Source organism: Lagopus leucura, unplaced genomic scaffold (genome assembly GCF_019238085.1).
Source record: "Lagopus leucura isolate 7727_CA_CO unplaced genomic scaffold, USGS_WTPT01 Super-Scaffold_1, whole genome shotgun sequence".
Taxonomy (NCBI): Eukaryota; Metazoa; Chordata; class Aves; order Galliformes; family Phasianidae; genus Lagopus; species Lagopus leucura.
In genome coordinates this window covers 9,405,027-9,422,645 of record NW_024962250.1, presented here as the reverse complement: position 1 = coordinate 9,422,645, position 17,619 = coordinate 9,405,027, and the positions used below count along the sequence as shown (strand labels likewise).

At 38.9% G+C, this 17,619-nt stretch overlaps 1 protein-coding gene across 6 annotated transcripts in view; it reads left to right on the top strand.

Annotated features, from left to right (window-relative positions):
* PAPLN (papilin, proteoglycan like sulfated glycoprotein) overlaps positions 1-17,619 on the top strand; it is a 47,937-nt gene that overhangs the window by 1,829 nt on the left and 28,489 nt on the right. For 2 of the 6 annotated variants that reach the window (XM_042893685.1, XM_042893560.1), the window contains exon 2: positions 9,940-10,002. In XM_042893685.1, the coding sequence (XP_042749619.1) occupies positions 9,946-10,002 (57 nt within the window). In that variant the 5' untranslated portion in view covers positions 9,940-9,945. Of the gene's footprint in view, positions 1-30; positions 249-592; positions 805-2,176; positions 2,201-9,939; positions 10,003-17,619 lie in introns of those variants that run through there. The other 4 variants (XM_042893354.1, XM_042893485.1, XM_042893630.1 and 1 more) reach the window with 4 other exon arrangements.

Below are 17,619 nucleotides of genomic sequence, written 5' to 3'. Positions count from 1 at the left end.
TGGCGTGCTCAGCTGCTTCTATTAATGTTCGAGCAGGGGAGGGAGAGTCTCCTGATCAGTCTGCATTGCTTTCAGCTGTGTGAGGCAGGATCCATTTTGGAGTCTGATTCCAACTTGAACAGTGGTGCTTGAATCAGCAGACGTGCTTGTGAAAGGGTGGTTTGCAGGATGGGATCTCAACCTAGAGGAGGTCTGATGTGCGAGGGAGGCCAAGAAGCTTCTAAGGGAACTGTGCTGGTGAGGAGATGGTAATGGAATGGTGGCAACATGGTAGGGCAGTCTGATGTCTTGGTGTTCCTTGTGGATGGTTGGATGGAGGAATGTTTGCTTAATAACTAAGTTTCAAAGCTGTGATAAAGTTAACGATCTTGAATGGAGTTCCTGTTGTTAGAAATAACTAAGCTTAGTACAAGAGATCAAGGAGATTTTAAGTTTTGTTAAGTCTGTCTGCAGGGACCCTAAAGAACACCTTATTTATTACTTTTAGAAGAGTCTTCACAAGGCTTAAAAGTTTCTCTTATGCTTGCTTTATTGCACTTAAAATGGCTCTTCACCAGCTTTTCTGTGACTTACAGGTTTTTTTTCCCGGTCTCTTAAAGACACATCATCATCTTCTGTAGTGCCAGAGCCAGGGTCTGTAAATGGAGCAGCTGTGAAAAATCATTCTTTCTCAGGTGCACTTCGTGGGTGAGTTGGTGTGCTGCACAGCCATGTGTGTTGGACAGCCTCACCCTTGGGCTTTTAGGATTAATGCTCTGCTGTTAAAAGGAGTGAAGAGAAGCGTGTGATGTGCAACAGAAGTAGGTAGGACTATGTATCTTTGGCATGTCATTAGCTTGAATTAGTGTTTTTTGAGGTTAGTGAAACAGAACAATTAATGCAAAAATTAAAAGCATAAAGTAAACTTGAGGTCTCCAGAAGTTTTGCTTTTAGTGTATTTTCTTTATCTGTGTGAGATAATTTAGACTTCAAGTGTACTTCTGGGTTCTCACGCACCAGAGAGCATCCTGGCACCTCAGAGGTGTTTTTGAAATATTTTCTATCATGAATGTAAACACTTGATGGTTTAGGGAAATGCTGCTCTGTAGCATGTGCATATTCCAAATCTCTAGTGAACTGTCTACTCTGAATGTAGCTTTGGACAAAAGGATTTTGACAAATGACTTGAAGGGTTGTTTGAGAAAAGGTATAGGTTTTTCTTTGCTATCCTCTCTCTCTCTCTCTCTTTATGATATTAAGAATAAAACAAATTAATTGGCTTTAATTTTAAGGGATACAAGCAATCATGGTTGTAGAATGAATTATCTTAAATGCTGGTCTTCGATAAGTGATAATCTTCTGATGCAAATCCTGTATCTCTGTTTTGGGGATGGAGTTCTTTCTCTGGTCCTGCTTGGTAAAATGTCTTGTTGCTTAAGGAATTACTTGCCTTACAAAGTTGGCACCAGGATTTGATTGGAGTCGATGTGAAAGACTGTGCTGAAAGGATTCAGGAAACGGGAAAAGAGGTGTCTTGTTGGTTCTACCAAGAAAAATGGTTGCAAGCTTACATGTGAGCAAATCTTTTTTTGAAAAAACTTTTTTTTTTTTTTTTTTTTTAGACAGTAGAGAAATTGCAAATATATATATATACACATATATATATATGTATACATATATATACATGTCCAGTCTTGATTCAGATGTCCTTCTGACTGTGATATATATGTAAGACAAACTAATGTTCTGTGCCCTGAAACAGGTAGGGTTTAGGCTGCCAAAAGGCTTTCTTATTGTTCAGAGCATTGTTAAATGCTAATAAAATGTTAACCATTTTATGATATCATGTATGCACTTTATGACTCACCAGTACACAGGAAAAAAAAAAAGCTTTTTTTTTTTTTTTTTTTGGTAAGAGGATGAAATATGCTATTTTTGTGTAAGAACAACATGTAGAACACATTGGATATAATTACAGGTGTTCTCACAATTGATATTAGAGCCTCGTCCTTAGCTGATACAAGGAGGAATTGTTCTTCTGGTGTACTAATGCTGAGTGAAGTACTGAAAAAATATGCTGGTTTCCGTTTAGATCTCTGAGAAGCATTAAAACTGATGATAAACTCCTTACAGTACCCACCATAGCTGCAAAGACTAGACATTTGGATGACTGACAGATGGTTGCTCTGATCCAGCACAGTCGTTTGCAGTTATGCCCATGGTATGATGGACTTGTCAGAAGAGCTTATCTCACTGGAAATTATACTCTGCTGAATGCAGTTTCACTGTCTTATTTTTTAACCTTACTATTGGCTTTGAAATAGGATTTGTTGTGCTCCAGTATCTTTTCCTGGATGATGACTAACAGAAGTTACTAGATGTGTGAGGAGAGACCTTAACATTAAAGATTTGATTGGTTAAGTAGTCATATGCATAGTCTCCATACATGTTCATGCTTCCCTACACACTAACAAGCTCAAGTTTTCCTGACATACAGATACGATGTATGGAAATAAGTACTGTCAAAAGATTGTTTATTTCTCTGCTTAACTCTTAAAGAAGTAACTAAAGGTTTTGCTTTTGGCATCTGTGGGAGAAAACTGTCTTAGAGCAAGGAGCCAATCTATATTTAAATCCCACTGTTGTAAGTTTGCTGTGATCACACAGCTGAGAACGTGCTTCTTTTTAGATCTCTCCAGGCGCTGCCATGCGATCACATTCTCCTAAGATCTTTTTTACAAAGTTAATTTTTGGTGACAGATGAAAGATGCTTGGCTGGTGTCCTTAGAGACTCTGGCCCTATTTCCACTAGCTGAGGTTCTGCCTCCTAAGTTAGCTGAAGTTGTGGTGTTTGATTTTTATTTTTTTAATTCTTATTTTTCCCTATCTTTTGTTTCTACTTCTGTTGATCAGCTTTGTGTTACATAGCAATGGAAATAAGCCCACTAATTTCTCTGAAGAATTTCCTGCTTCATGTCACCAGAGGTATGTCAGCATCATAGTCTGCAAGGGTAGCTGCTTAGGGAATAGATGTACCCACACTAGTTGGTTGTGCTTGGCCTATTTGCACCTATATGTAGGTAAAACTTAATTATTTTTTTTTAAGTAATTATTTTAGATGTGAAAGTAGCAGCAGTTGAAACCTGTGTGAGAGTCAGGGTAAATATTTTTGGTTTTCTATCAACATTGTTGTTTGTCATCAAACAATTTAGATGTGACATGAGTGTTTAGCAAGTACACTGTTGAATGTAGTGTTAATATCCTTTCAGAGAGGAGATGTAGATCCTGCAAAGACACAAAATAATTTGTATTTTTTTTAAAGTTTCCTTTTAAGATAGCACTCACTTTTTTTAAACCTTTTACACAGATCAGAATTACTACATTTATGTTTAGGATGAAATGAAGTTAAATAAAATTGGAAGTTGTTCTCCAGAATCCCTTATCTTACTAAAGGATTCTTCAGTGTCAGGTAATATTTCAAATCAGGCTAAATAATTCATTTAAGTGAAGTCTGTGCTACTGAGGGCATCAGTTGACCTAAAAGGTTGTTAGCCATTCCTCTACGATTGTTGATGTTTGGGATATTATATCCTTGTTGTGCATTTTCCATTAGAAGTGTGTGACTGCTTGTTGTAATATTTATTGTCTAAAATAGTCTGCATGCTCTTGTCTTTATCCCTATGTGCTCACATACTTAATTAACAACTAAGGACAGTGAGACTACCAAGTAGAAGGCAGAAACCTATCTTCTCATAATGAATTTCTAGCTGCAAACCCAATAGTGGAAGGCTGGATGCAGAAAATTGAATCTCATCTGATATTAATAGGTAGAAAGATGGCTGTCCTCATGAAGCACTATATAATCTCCTGCAGTGTGGAGATTGGGAAGGAAGCAAATCAACCTCTTCCCCAGTAGGGTATGGTGTGATGTCTTCCTAGGCTTCCTGTGTGTTACACATTCTAGTCTTGCTCTTCCACCCAGTGGTTTTTCAGCTTATGTTTTGTGTGATTGCTGTATTGAGTATAGAACTGTATGAGATGGGCTGCTATAGCTTACGCAGATGGTGCTGAATTTGATGTTGCTATATGTTGGCAGTGTTTTTACAAAGGACTTCAGAGTCAGCAATGTTAAGCAATGCTCCAGTTCAGGTTTTGTGTGTGCTATGAATCAGGCGGAAGGCTGAGTTGAAAGGCTGTTGATATAGCATTCTGGAAGAAGCTCATATGTTGCTATTATTCAGCTGGTGCTCTCTTGCTGTGCTCATTAGCACGTTTTTCTTAACTTTTTAACTTAACAAAGGTACATTTTTAGAGTTATTCAGCTGAAAAATTAAAGTGCATATTATTGCTGAAAGTGCATCTTTTCAGGATTGCTTTTTGATGAGGTTTCTTTACTCCTAGCATGTATGTAGAATGAATTAATAAATCTGTATCAGTGATAAAAATACCTCTGTAAAACTTTTACTCTATTTGTGTTTTTTTTGTTTACCTTCTTCTCCCTCCCTCCCTTCTTATTTCACTAAGTGCTTTCAACTAGTCTCATATTTAAATACACATTTAATAAACGTTTATCCACTGCTTTGTATACAAACAGCTCTTTATAAATGTGGCTTGTTGTGTGGTCAAGACAAAGGAAATTTAGCATCCTCTCACTTTAACAAGCATATGCACATGAATAGTCCAATCCACCCAACCCAAAGGGCATCTGGCCCTGATTTTCTTTTTGAAAAATAAAAAAAGTAAAAATCATTTGCGGTAGGCAGGGAAGAGAACAGGTAGGCATGATGTTAAGATGTATCTTGGATGTGATGTTCTCTGTCCAAAGGAACATGTTTATTGGTTCCTCTGGGCTTTGTGATGTGATCCTCATGCTTTCCCAGTGCTGCACTCAGCATAAGTAAAAGGAGTTTTTTCCCCTGTAATTGATCCATGTTCCATTACCTCCTGTCTTTCACCCTGCCCTTCTTACCACATCTGTATTTTCCATTTTTAACTCACCAAAAACCTGAAAGATATGGTAACAAAACAAAGAAAGATGAAACATGAGAAATCAAAGCAAAAATTCGTGGTGTCTTCAGAAAAATGCAATGGCTTAAAAACTTAGAGACTTCAATGAATGGCTAAGAAAACTGATGCCACTGGAAAACTGGACAATGTAATAGTCTTTCTGATTCCCCACCTCCTTTATTAGGCTTGATATTTTATTTATATTTATTTAATAATTGAGGAAGATGTGATGTATGAAGATGTGGGAGTGGGGAATGGTAGTGGTACAAGTGGGGAGGAAATGCTGAAAGTGTGCAAGCAGTAAAATCACACTGACAACTTCTGCTTTAATGTCAGATGTGCTAAACTTTACAATGAGCAATTCTGATCAGTATTGCAGTGAGCAAATAGTTACTGCAGTTGCTAACCTGTGGCTCAAGCTGTGGAAAGGCAGATGAAAACAATAGATCCACACTGAAAATCCAAATCAATGACTGGGACGAGAAATTAGCTGTAAGTGGCTGGTTAGGCTAGTACTGCTAGGTAGCTTTGGAAATTAACTGCAAGCCCAGCCTGGCTGTATCTTGTCTGGCAACAGAGAGGAGCCCACCCTGAAGGAGACATTTATCTCCTGCCTTTCAGAACAGTCTCTGACCAGCAAATGTGGTATATGCCTTTGCCCAAGGCATGATTTAGAAACATGATTTGCAGGCAAAAGAAGATTGGACTGTCTTATTTGCTAAACAGAGAGAGCCACGTACCACTAGAAGCACTGCAACTAACAGTACTCATTTTCTTCTGATTTCTTGACTTGATTCTGTGGCATCTGAACAGTTTAAGCTATTGTTTAAACAAGGCTGAGTTACTCATGACATCTCTTTCAAATTTAGATTCCCTCCTGTTGAAAAGAAGTCATTTTCTCTCCCACAGAAGTTAACTTAATGTTTTTGAAACCTTGAAATTAGTTTCAAAGTTACTTTTATGCACACAAGTATGTATCTCTGCAATGTAGTTCTTGTTTCCCGAGGAGCATGGATATTGAGAAGTGATTTGGAAAAGAGGTCAAGTTTATGTAGGTGATCATGAGCATTTTTTTGTGCACTAGGAGGATTTATACACATAAAGAAAACACAGAAGTCATTACAGTTATCCTTGATTCTCTTCAGTTTGTGTCAAAGCGTATTCCTGGTTCTAAGGCATGATTCACTGATCTTGTTAAGCCTTCGTGGCCCTTGTAACTAAATAAAATATTTTAAAACCAGTTTACTGTTGGCTTTGCTATAAAGAAATCTCCAAGACTGTCTGTCTGTCTTTTCTAGACATTTTATTTGTTAAAGCAAAAGCTTATTTGAGTAGATTCAGTGTTAAGCCCTGAAATAAGGATGCTTATCCAAAGTTACAGATGAGTTACATGAGTTTAAAATATACTATCTCTTCATCTCTGCCCTGTATACTTTTTCCTTTCAAAGAAAGTTAGCTTTTCTACTTTTGAAACCTTGAAATCAATTGGCAGTTTGAAAGTAATTTTTCTGTATATACACAGGCAATGTAGTTCATGTTTCCTTGGGAGCATAAGTGTTGAAAGATGAGTTATGTCCTGGCTTAGAAATGATAGCCATCACCTCTGTGACACTCTGCACCTCCTGTCCGCAGTGCCAGACAGAAGTCAGGACAATGAATGCAGTTCAGAAAGGGGACCAGAATATGCTTTGTGGGTATTGTCAAAAAGAAGTTTCTCAAGTTTCCACAAAATACTATTTGATCCTTATTGTTTTGGAACAGAAGTAAATGTCCTTAGTTGCTAAATTTAATTCCAAGATTAAACTTCTCTAGTGTTAATCAGGTTTGGGTTGGCCCCTGTTGGAGAAAAGAGCTTCATAGTTCAGCTATGCCTTTTACTCATATAACCTGAGCAGTTAGTAGCAGATGCAGTTGGCTAGAAAACTTGAATTTCTTCTGCTGTATTGAACAGAGATTTCAGTTGGGCCTGTCTCTACTTCTGGTTGTAGATCCTGGTAGCCTCTCGCTTATTGTGAGTTGATTCTCGTACTCCTTCTTACTGATGTAACTTCAGATTTTAGCACTGTGGTAGGAATTCTTACTTGTTAGTTTTCCAGCAGATGTTCCGTATCTAGGGTGTATAGTCACGATTTCCCCTCAGGCCCTGCTACTATTTCTGAATGAAAGGGGGGTGGAGATGCTGTTTTAACAGTGGGAAAATGTAGGTGGGGAGAGTTGAAAAGAATTAAAGGAGGGCAGGAGGCACAGAGCGCAGCAGCTGCTGTTGTCACAAGTGAAAGCACTGTGAAACACTGTCCTTTTCTTTCCTTCCCCCGCACACTCAGGCTTCGGTGAGAAGAATGGCAAAACAAACAGAATAACATATGTTGCCATATCCCAGGTCCTGTAAGGACTGAAAGAGCCATTAAATCCAGAAGCATAACTGCATAACTTGACCATTTTTTCTTGAAGGTTTCAGACAGATTCACGGGTCCCATCTGTGTAATTTCCAGTTGGAATTAAGGCTGAAAGGATCAGTGGTGAATACAACACCTTAGGAAGCTTTCAAAATAACAAGTTTGTTGAAGCTCAGAGAATCGGCCACAAGATTTGTCTTGCAGTGGTGCATTTAATGGGCTAAAAAAGTCCCTACTCCTCCTTCTGACCATTTTTCCTGGAATCTGTTGACTAGTTTAATAGGGCTGCATGTCCTAAACATTTTAATGCTAAATTTGGGCCAGATGTTAGACATCTGAAAGCAATTTCCATGCTCATGCAATTGCACAAAGGCGCAAGTGAGCATGAGAGCTATAACCTGTTGCTTTTTGCTAGGGATTGTCCCATATGTTTGATGCTGTTTCTGGTTGTCTCCTCATAGAATGTTTTTACCCTGTCTGACTAAAACCCTCCAAGATGCTCTAACTACTAGGGGATTGGTAGCGCTGCCGGCTGTGCTGAGCTGCTTCTCTAGCTTCCTTTCCAGGAACATCGTGGTTTTGGCTCAGCTTCTTATCTACCTCTAGGTTCAGATTCAGGAGTGGGCAGTACATTAGCAGCAGTGCTAGGCTGCTGTAGCAATGGATGTGATTCCCACAGCTGTCCATGTGAACCTGAGAAGTGCCTGTAATGGAAATTATGAAAGAGAAATGCTGGGGAGGAGATTTTTCTCTGGACAGTAAGAAAAGAAGCTGAGGAGTCTCAAATATCTATCTCTGACATCAATACCATTTAAAAAAAATGCTGTTGTTACAGTGCCCTTTGCCAGTGGTGTAAGGACGTTATAAGCTGCTTCATAAGACTTTTCCTATTTTCTGTGCATAACTTGTAGCAAAAGTGTTATTTTACCCCATCCCTAGCAAATTTTTAAGACTGAGCTGGATGGGGCCCTGGGCAACCTGATCTAGTAGCTGGCAACCCTGCCCAAAGCAGGGGATTGGAACTAGGTGATCTTTAAGGTCCTTTCCACCCAAAACCATTTTATGATTCTATGATATCTAAGTCTCTCACGGCTGTTCTACATATCTGAAAATGTCACTGTTGGATAGGGCTATGATACAGATCTAGCTGTTGGCCTTATCTGCACTGGGAGTATTTAACCTGTTATGGTGGGCAGCTCTAGATGGTTTTTTCCTTTGATTTTAATTGAAAGAGAATTAATAGCACATATGTGAAGTAGAGGCTACATAGTCTTTTCTCAGTTTCTTAAGAAGGCTAATCCAAAGTGAATGAAAGTCTATTCATATATAAAGCTCCAAAAGCTTCATTTGCTTAGGAATCGTATGATTGGCACTCAGAATATAGTGGCAGAAGCTTATTTTCTCATTATGTTTCTTTTGCATTTCCCTGCTATTTTGCACAAAGAATTTGGTCCAGCTGGGTTTTCAGCGCTTAATTTCAGTACTCCAAAGGAAAAATAGTAGAGAACAAGTTTTTCATCACCACTCACCGCTCTGAATGTTGGGAACGTAAAAATCCATGTTATGCATGGACTTATGGAGCTGTAATGAGCAGAGTGGATTCAGTGAGGCATAGCACTACAAGAAAAATAGTTGCCCATCATAAAGTTACTTGAAAGACCCAAATGCTCTATCAAGCATGTTTCATTTTGTTTTTGGTACGATGTTATGATTTTAGAGTGTCTAGTGTATCTCTTCTTTCTGGGCTGAGTCAACAAGTCATGAGAAGGGGGCCATAAGGAGTAAGAACTATCTAGTGACCAAAGTACCATTTTTCACAGCTGTAAACTGTGCTGGATGGTGGTTGGTGTGGGTTTGGTTTCTGCAACTCAAAGGAGGAAGGATAAAGTAGCAAGAGGCCTCAGTATAATGCTGAGGTTCCAAATTAGCGTAATACCTTGATCTTTTTATTTATTTTTCCTTTTTTTTTAATTTGAAACAGTTGTATGCTGCCTTCATAGTTTCTGTGGCCCTAGTCTCCTTTCTAGCTCTGCAAAGGGGCTGCAACTACAGTTGATTAAACCAAGTTATAGCTGTTTATGACAAACTGTAGGATTTTAAACATGCAAGATCACACAAGAGATGTGAAGCTTCACCAAGCCACACAGGATGACTACAGGACGCAGAAATGTTAACTGCAGAATTTCTTACCTTGGGTTGGTTGAAGTCGTTACAATCTTAGTGTTTTATCATGTGTATATGTAAAAGGGAGGGAGGGCAGGCAAGCATCGGCATGCGTCTTCCATTGTGCCTGGGGATGGAGTTCTCATAATACCAGAGGAAAGTTCAGGGAAATACTTGTGCTCAGTAATTACATTCTGGCTTTCTGTGCAAGGTATTTTCAGTCTTTGCAGTTGCCTTCATCTATCGAGGGAGCATAGTGATAAAACTGCTTTTCTTCTCTAATCTTGATTTTAGTTCCACATAACTTTTTTTTCTGTATGATATTTGAGCTTTGTCACCATACAAGCAGCAAAGAAGCAAGCAATTCTGATCAATACTCATTGTGTTCCCACAGACACAGATGAAGAACTTGCTCCTTCTGTTCCTGCTAGCAGAGATGCTGCCTTCTGCATTTTTAGTAAGTAAAAACTCTTCTGAATACCTTTGCAAGAAATTAAAGATATTTGTAGGAAGTTTATCCAAAAGAACTAATGGGTTGAACTCATCAGGCCTACTGTGGTACTTTTAGAAAAGTGTAATGTGGCAATTAAACGAGAAAATTCTGGCAGTGCCTTTGGCTTGAGGATTGTTATTTGCAAAGCAGTAATTGCTATATCCTGCTTCAAAGCTTTAGAGAACTGACAGTGGAAGTAAGACGAATGAATCTTTGGTTAGCTGATTTAAACCAGAAAGGCTACACGAAAGAGAGAAGTTGTATGGTTTAGGTTTTAAGGGGGGATGTAACAATTATACTAAAGCAATTCAGTATTGTCAGAAATAGAGCACAGTTGTTAGGAACTCAGGTTCCTCTTCTTTTCTGAGGGAAAAGTGGGACCTTTCTGAAGTAAATGAAGTTTGAGAGCAGTGCTTCTGAATTTGTCTTCAGCTGTATTAATGAGTTGGACAATCTGAAGTAAAGGGTGACCTGCTGAGTAGTAGATGGGAAGTCTTAGCAAAGGAAGAAGTGTTATGTTTATTAGATGTAAAGGAACAGAAGAGGGGGGATGGGAAGAAGTAATTATCACCTGGAGTTAAGTGTTTGGTGGGAGTTGTGAGGAATTATATGCCACTAAAATTAATGAGTCCATAACTTTTAATCTCTCAAGCAATTATGAAATTCTATTCCTATATTCAGAATTTGCAAGTGCTTTGTAGGCCTCCTTTGAAGATAAGGGACAAGATGCCAGAAACCAAGCAGAGTTTTTTAGCTGTCATAGACTTCTTATCTTGAGTTGGAAATAAGCTTAAATAAGATCTTTCTATCTCAGATCTTGAAGAAGATTATGCTTTATGGCGAAAGAACCACAAGTGGAATATGCATTAATCAGTTCATCTGCTCACCTGCCTATTTGCAGCCTGGTGATGTTTTGGAAGGGAAATGTCTGAAACACCCTATATACAAATACAAATACTGGCATTTCTCTTTAGCATTAGACTGTTCCCTGTATGCAGTCAGTAGGTCCTCTTGAAGGCATGCTGAATGAAGGAAAAAGGTTTTGCTTTGGCCACCGCTTTATTTCAGCTTCCGTAATGTGCTGGATCTGTCCAAGCTATAAAAAGAAGATCCAACAGCACTGAGACATTCTGCTATGGTGACTCTCCATAGCATACTGTGTAGAACCAAAGGTTTGTTTTGCCATATATTCTGATTCCAGCTACATCATAAGCAGATGTCTAGAAAAATCTATTACAAGAGTGGTAAATATGCATAATATTTCTCAGTATGCTTCCATGTCCAGTCACATGTGGTTTATGAACCCTTCAGACTGGAGTCATCTCTGTTTCTCTTTCCCAAACTTGTTCATTGCCTCCTTGAAGCAATCTAAACCTCTAATGGCACAACATTTCTGTCAAAACCAAGATTCTGCTCTTTAGTGATTAAATCATATGTCATCACTGTATTTGTTAGGATAGGATTTATCTTTTTTCCTTTGCATCGCTTAATTTATGTACATGAAATCCCAATTTTTGTTTTAGTAACCCGTCAGTCATCCTGTAGTGGTTTTCTGTAGTTCTTTGCAGTCTGTCTCTAGTTCTCTGTCTTTTATTATGCTTATCATTCATCTTTGTTTTTTCCATGTTTATGGTGTAATTTGTGAATGTGTTGAGCAGTTCAGGTTCCTTACAGGATTGTGCTGCTTATGTCAATTTTTGCAGTGAATGGAGATTTCACTTCTACATTTGTTTTTGACTTCTGGTCACCTGTTTATTATCTATGTAAGGATTTTCCTTCTGGCTACTTAGCTTCCTTCAAAACTTTAGGTGAAGGATTTTGTACAAAGGTTTTTGGAAATCTGAATATATCAGACAGATAACCTTTTTGTATATTTACAAATATCTTGAAGAACTGCAACGGCCTTAGAAGGGCTTGTCTTTAAAAAAGCCTAGTTGACTCCTCCCCAAATATATTTATGCAGGTATCTGCTAATTCTGTTCTCTGTTACAGTTTCTATTAATTTATTTAGTAGATGCCAGTTTTATAGTATGTGACTGTGTAATTCTGTGGGTTCTCTTGGGACCCATTTGTAAATTGGTGTCAGATTTTCCACTTCTCAATAATCACATACTGAAGCAGTTTTAGCTGAAAAAGCTGTCTGCCAGTATGTAATCATTTGTTTCAGCCTTGAGTTCCTGTTAGGTCACTTGGATAAACAATTTCTAGTGACTTCATTCTGTTTGTTTTGACCACTTTTCCAAAATAACTCTGTGTTCGTAAAATGTTCTCACAATCCTCTTCTTTGTGGAGCTTTCTGAATGTCTCTTGTTTCTTCCTCAGGAATTTCAGTAATTAATTTAACTTCTCTGCAGTGGCTGTGTCTTTTTAGCTTGCTCTTATACTCTAGTCAGCTCCAGGCCACCCTGAGCCTCAGGAAGGCTTTCCATTTCTGAAAAGTAGCTATTACCTGCTCTGCCCACTAGCCATTAAATTAGTCCTGAGGCAGCACCTACCTGGTTATGCGGTAGGTGAGGCAGGTGCTACGCTCTATCTAGCTGACAGAAAAGCAGGGGATGTGGAAGGAGACAGCTATATTGTGCTAGAGCCCATAACGGGGTAGAAAGAGTGAGGTGTGCCGAGGGTGGTAAACATAGGGAATATGGGAATGATTTGGGAACTGTAAGGGAGTGCGTTAAGTACTCAAAGAAGAACCTAAAGTATCTGGAGGGGCTGAAGTTGTAGGGGAACAGATAGATTTTAGTGGGTTTGTTGGAGAGGATATGCTAACAAGCCAGGGTTATGGTGGTAGAGGGCAATGGAAGATGGACACAGTGAGTTCAAACCTCAAGCCTTTCAACTGTTAAAACCTTGCTTTTTCTTCTCTTTGAGAAACAGTTTCTCTTAATAAGCTGCTCTCTTCTTCTGTATCATTTTGTGTTTCACTTCCTGCTGTCACCATCTTGTTCTCTCTCATTCTTTTTTTTTCCTAGGTTTGTTCAAATGCAATTCTTTGATTGCTTATTCATTATTCATAAAAATGGTACTTGGCATTCTTTACCTTCAAAGCTCTTTGCAAGCCTGCTGTGTCTGAGCCAAGATCAATGGTTAAGAGGGAATTACAAAAAATGCTTTGTTCATGTTCATTCGCCTATTTTTTCTTGCATTTTAGGCTAATAGCATAGCTGGTTACAGATGGATTTATCTTGAAAATGCATCTATTGGAATAATAGCATATAACTACATTATAAATGTCTGAGATATACTGAACGTTCTCAGCCCCTGACAGTTAGGTGTGAACATTGAATGCCACATCTTGCAGGGCGTAGCTGTGTGGAAATATTTTAAGTGGTCATCATTGTAGTACAGGACAGGTCTTCTGGACGTAGAAAGGAGAAGGAAATAGCTCACATCCTGAAGAGTATGTGGTTTTAGCATACATTACCAGGTGTGTTGTTTTCCAGAGCCTTGATGGCATTGCTAGGCTGGCCCTGACCAGCTTCCTTCCACCTTGCTCCATTTGAGCCCTCAGACCCGTCAGCCCCACAGCAATGCCATAATAGGGCCTGCTCCCAGCCCCAGGGAAGTGCTTCATCCCATAAGACAGGGCTGGCTGTAAAGACAGCTGGGCTGTAAAGTCTAGCCTTGCTCTGCTGCCGCTGGGAGATCCTGCCACTGGGCCCCAGCTCCCCTCCTGACACCTTGACAGCTCTGTTTTGTTGTTTGGTTATTTTTTAGTCTACCTCATTAATCTTTCTGTAAGAAGCTAACTCTTTCTAAGCAATTATTATTCAAACCTAGTAAAGCTCCACAAAGACTTCTATTAGCCCAATCTTTGGCAATGAAACCATTATGGAATAAATGGCTGCAGAGATAACTTTCTTTTGTAAAACATTTGGTTTTTCCTTTCTTTCATAGATGTTCCAACAGCAAGGCTAGAATTCAAAGTGTGTTAAGATAAGCCTTATTTCAGAAATATAAACCCCAGAAAGTTAGTGTTTATCAAGCAAGAGTAGTAGAGTGTTATCTATTTGAGAAATACTGTGAAAGATTAAAGAGAAACACTCTGGTTTTAATTGTAGTTTTACACCACAGAAGTGCTGTATGAAATGACAGTTACATCTGGGGAATCAACTTTGCGTTATTCAAGTTATCATTGGCAGCTGTATCTATATTCAGTGGGTAACAATTGTACAGAGTCTTGTACTTCCAATGTAAAGAATTTCCAATGTAAACTTACAGTGTAAATTTCCCACCAGTCTCAGTTTTGGCACTTACATGTTCCTGGGTCTGAATGGAATCAAGTGCATGATGCAGTTTCAGAAGTCAAAATAACAACTTTTCAGCATCCAGAAAGATCCTCCAATTGCAGCCCAGTGAAACAAAGATATGTGACCTGCTGAGCTAAAATTGAGCAGTGGTCTTGTCCAAAACTGATCATGACTGTTGGAGTTGTATAATGTGGCATTTTATTGCTGCTTGCCTATTTGGAAAGGCAGCACAAAGAGTCGTGGAACAATTAAGGTTGAGTAGGCCATTAAAGGTGCCCAATGAGTAGGGGAACACTAAATGGAAGATTTTGACTGGAATTTAGTTTGTTTGAACCTGTGATTGCAAATCTTCACTGCTCTCTTTGGACTGTGTAGCAAATGTATGTTTGCTTTCATAGATTATTAGTAATTAATGTCAAGGCACTAGGGGAAAATACTTATATTGACTCATAATCCATATTAAATTATGTGAACTTTGTAGATCATTGCATCCGTACAGTGCACATCTGGGATGCACTCTCTGCCTGTGCATAGTTTCCTATCCATGTCATCGAACTGATTGATAAGTGTTTCAGGGGCCCTCTTTAAGTTGTTCCTATGTACTGCCAGCGTTTTTCAGGCTTTTTTGAGGTACCACTCATAGCTTCTTTGCCAGTACATGTTTCATATGCAAAAATATGTATTGTATGATATATATTATACTATCTAGTGCCATTTTCCAGCGTTATCTTACTGTGTGTGTCTGATACATACTGAAATTCTCTTTAAAGACTGCAGCTGTAGTGATTCAGAAACATAGCTCTTCTATTTGCTTGGTTTGTCAGAATCAGTTGGCCTGATAAACTTGATAAATCAGTTGGCAGGTGATCCAACTACATCACTAACACCTCTATCAAGGAATTGATGAAAGCAATGCACTGTCCATAAAAATGAAATCATTGACCTTCTAAACTTTTGGACTAGCCCAGCTTGCTTACCAATGAGCACTGAGAGCACGTGGTTCCAGGGTCATGTTTTCATCAATGTTGCTTGAAGATAAACATTTCCACTGCTTTAACAGGCAACAGAATGTGACAGAGCAGCTAGGCATTAACTGTTGGTCCTTTCTGGAGTTTCCAGAAGTGAGATAATTGTATATTTTCTCTGGCTTTTTCTGAAACATTAAAATATGTACTTTCTGCAGATAGAGGGTCTACATTCTTGAATCATGCTAAACTCAAGCAGGGGAGGAACGTAGCCAATTGAATTAATAGCAATGATTAAGTTTTTAGGCCTTTAGTTCCAGGGTCCAGCAGGGCCTGGCATTTAGTGATTCTGGCTGACAATAGATAAAAGTATTCTGGAGTCAGTGCAGAGCATAAAGAGGCTTTGGGGACAGAAAATAGCTGATAGCATCTTAAAACATATTGTTATCAGAATATAATAATAATTTCCTTATTTATTATGTTGCTTTATATTTGTGCACGCATGCATACAGTCACATATTGACTATATTGGGAGTTGGGACATATTGGGAGTTGGGTTCCTATTAAAAGATTTCTAACACCGTACAGCTTTGGAAGGATTCTTCTATCTGACACTCCTTTTAGGGTGTACATAAACGGAGTGATACTGAGAAAATGATTGTTTCTGCACTCTGCAGATGTATAAGGCTTACAACAAAGAGTCCCTGCAGATTTTGCTCTCTGTAGAAGGAATAAAGAATGCTACTTCTGTAGGAGGGATATTGGAATATTTATCATGTTGGTGTGCGTGTCAGGGAAGGGTTTTCTGTCCTAATTGCCTTCCAGTAATCTGACTTTCAAATGCTCCTCTTTTGGATTTTTATCTACATGTTTTCTTCACCCTTATGGTGACTGAAAGATTCCTTGTTTCCAGGGTGAGCTAATACTGCTCCTAAATCAGTCAGCTGATATAGAGGAATAAGACTGCAGAGAATTAGAGTGGTAGCATGTTTCATTCTTTTGGGAGTAAGGGAGGAGGGATTACAGGGGGCAGAATTAGGTGCTGAAAGAAACACTTGGGAAAATAAAACGCTTTTCTGAAAGCTAAAACTCTATTGATGGGATTACTCCCGGAAAGGCAAATGAGAATGCCAAAGGCAAACACTGAGCTGAATATTTGGAACAGAACAATGGTAGCTAGGTTTGGCAAGAGGTCAGAGTGACATTGACTTGGCAGACAGAAAATATGTGGAAGTGGCTGTAACCTGGGTAGTGTCATTGAGTGAGCAGTGAAGGTAAACAGAGTTAGTCTGAACTAGAAAACTTGTCCTGAAGGATTTTGCTTGCTGAGGTGTTAGAAAGAAATGCACAAATACTTACATGAAGAAAATCAAATAGCATAGGCCAAGAAAAATGAGCTCCATGTTAAAGCAGTAGAGGCAGGATGAAAATGGAGTGACTCTGGACAATGATAGTTGTGGGTATGGTCGTAGCAACTGCATAAATACAGCAAGATATCTCTGACTGTATTGCCCTGTCTGTAGCAGGGAATTACTTCTTAAAAGTGGCCAAGAGGAAGAAAAACAAGACTATAACTCAAGAACTTGCAATCAGGCAGGGAGTATGTGCAGAAAATTACAAAAACTGTTTACATGACAAGGGAGGATTAACTCGTGCATCTTGCCCAAGTTGAATTCATTGGATAATTTATAATTATAGGATAGTTCCTATTTCTCGAAGAGATTTGTATGTCTTATGTAAAAATGATTAACTGAAATGAAAAATACGTTCAAGAAGTGAGGAGCTCCTGCCTTCTCTGTAGGTCCTGGAAAGCAACCCTGGTGGGTGCGAAGTGTGAATTGGGTGGGGTAATACCCCTGCAATAGTGAAATTCTACATCTCTAGCATGTGCCTCCACTCCGGTAGAAAACTCTTACAACGACACGAGCTGCCTGATCATCAGGGAGTAATTTACATGAGAATGCAGGAGGGATAACAGGAAGGGATGGTAACAGAACACAAGCAGGGAGATGTGGAGAGTGAAGCTGTGAGGTGAAGTAATCTAGTCACAAAAGGAGCTCTGTGAATCTCGAGGATAAGCTGGGAGCCAGACCCAGAGGTTATGTAGATTTGGAATATTGGAATATACAGTGTGGGTGAAAGGAAATTTGGCTATGTCTCTTTTTTTTTTAACCTTTCGTTTTCAATAACGGATTGTAATTACACACCAAAATAATAGCCTTACAGCCTTAGTCTGAATTAGCCAAGTTAGCATTAGCCTGCATCAACTAGCAAGAAATGAAACTGCACTGCAGATAGATAATGACATTATGAAGTGATGCCTGCTTGCAATACACAGCTCTCAGAAGGAGCTGCTTCTTATTGTG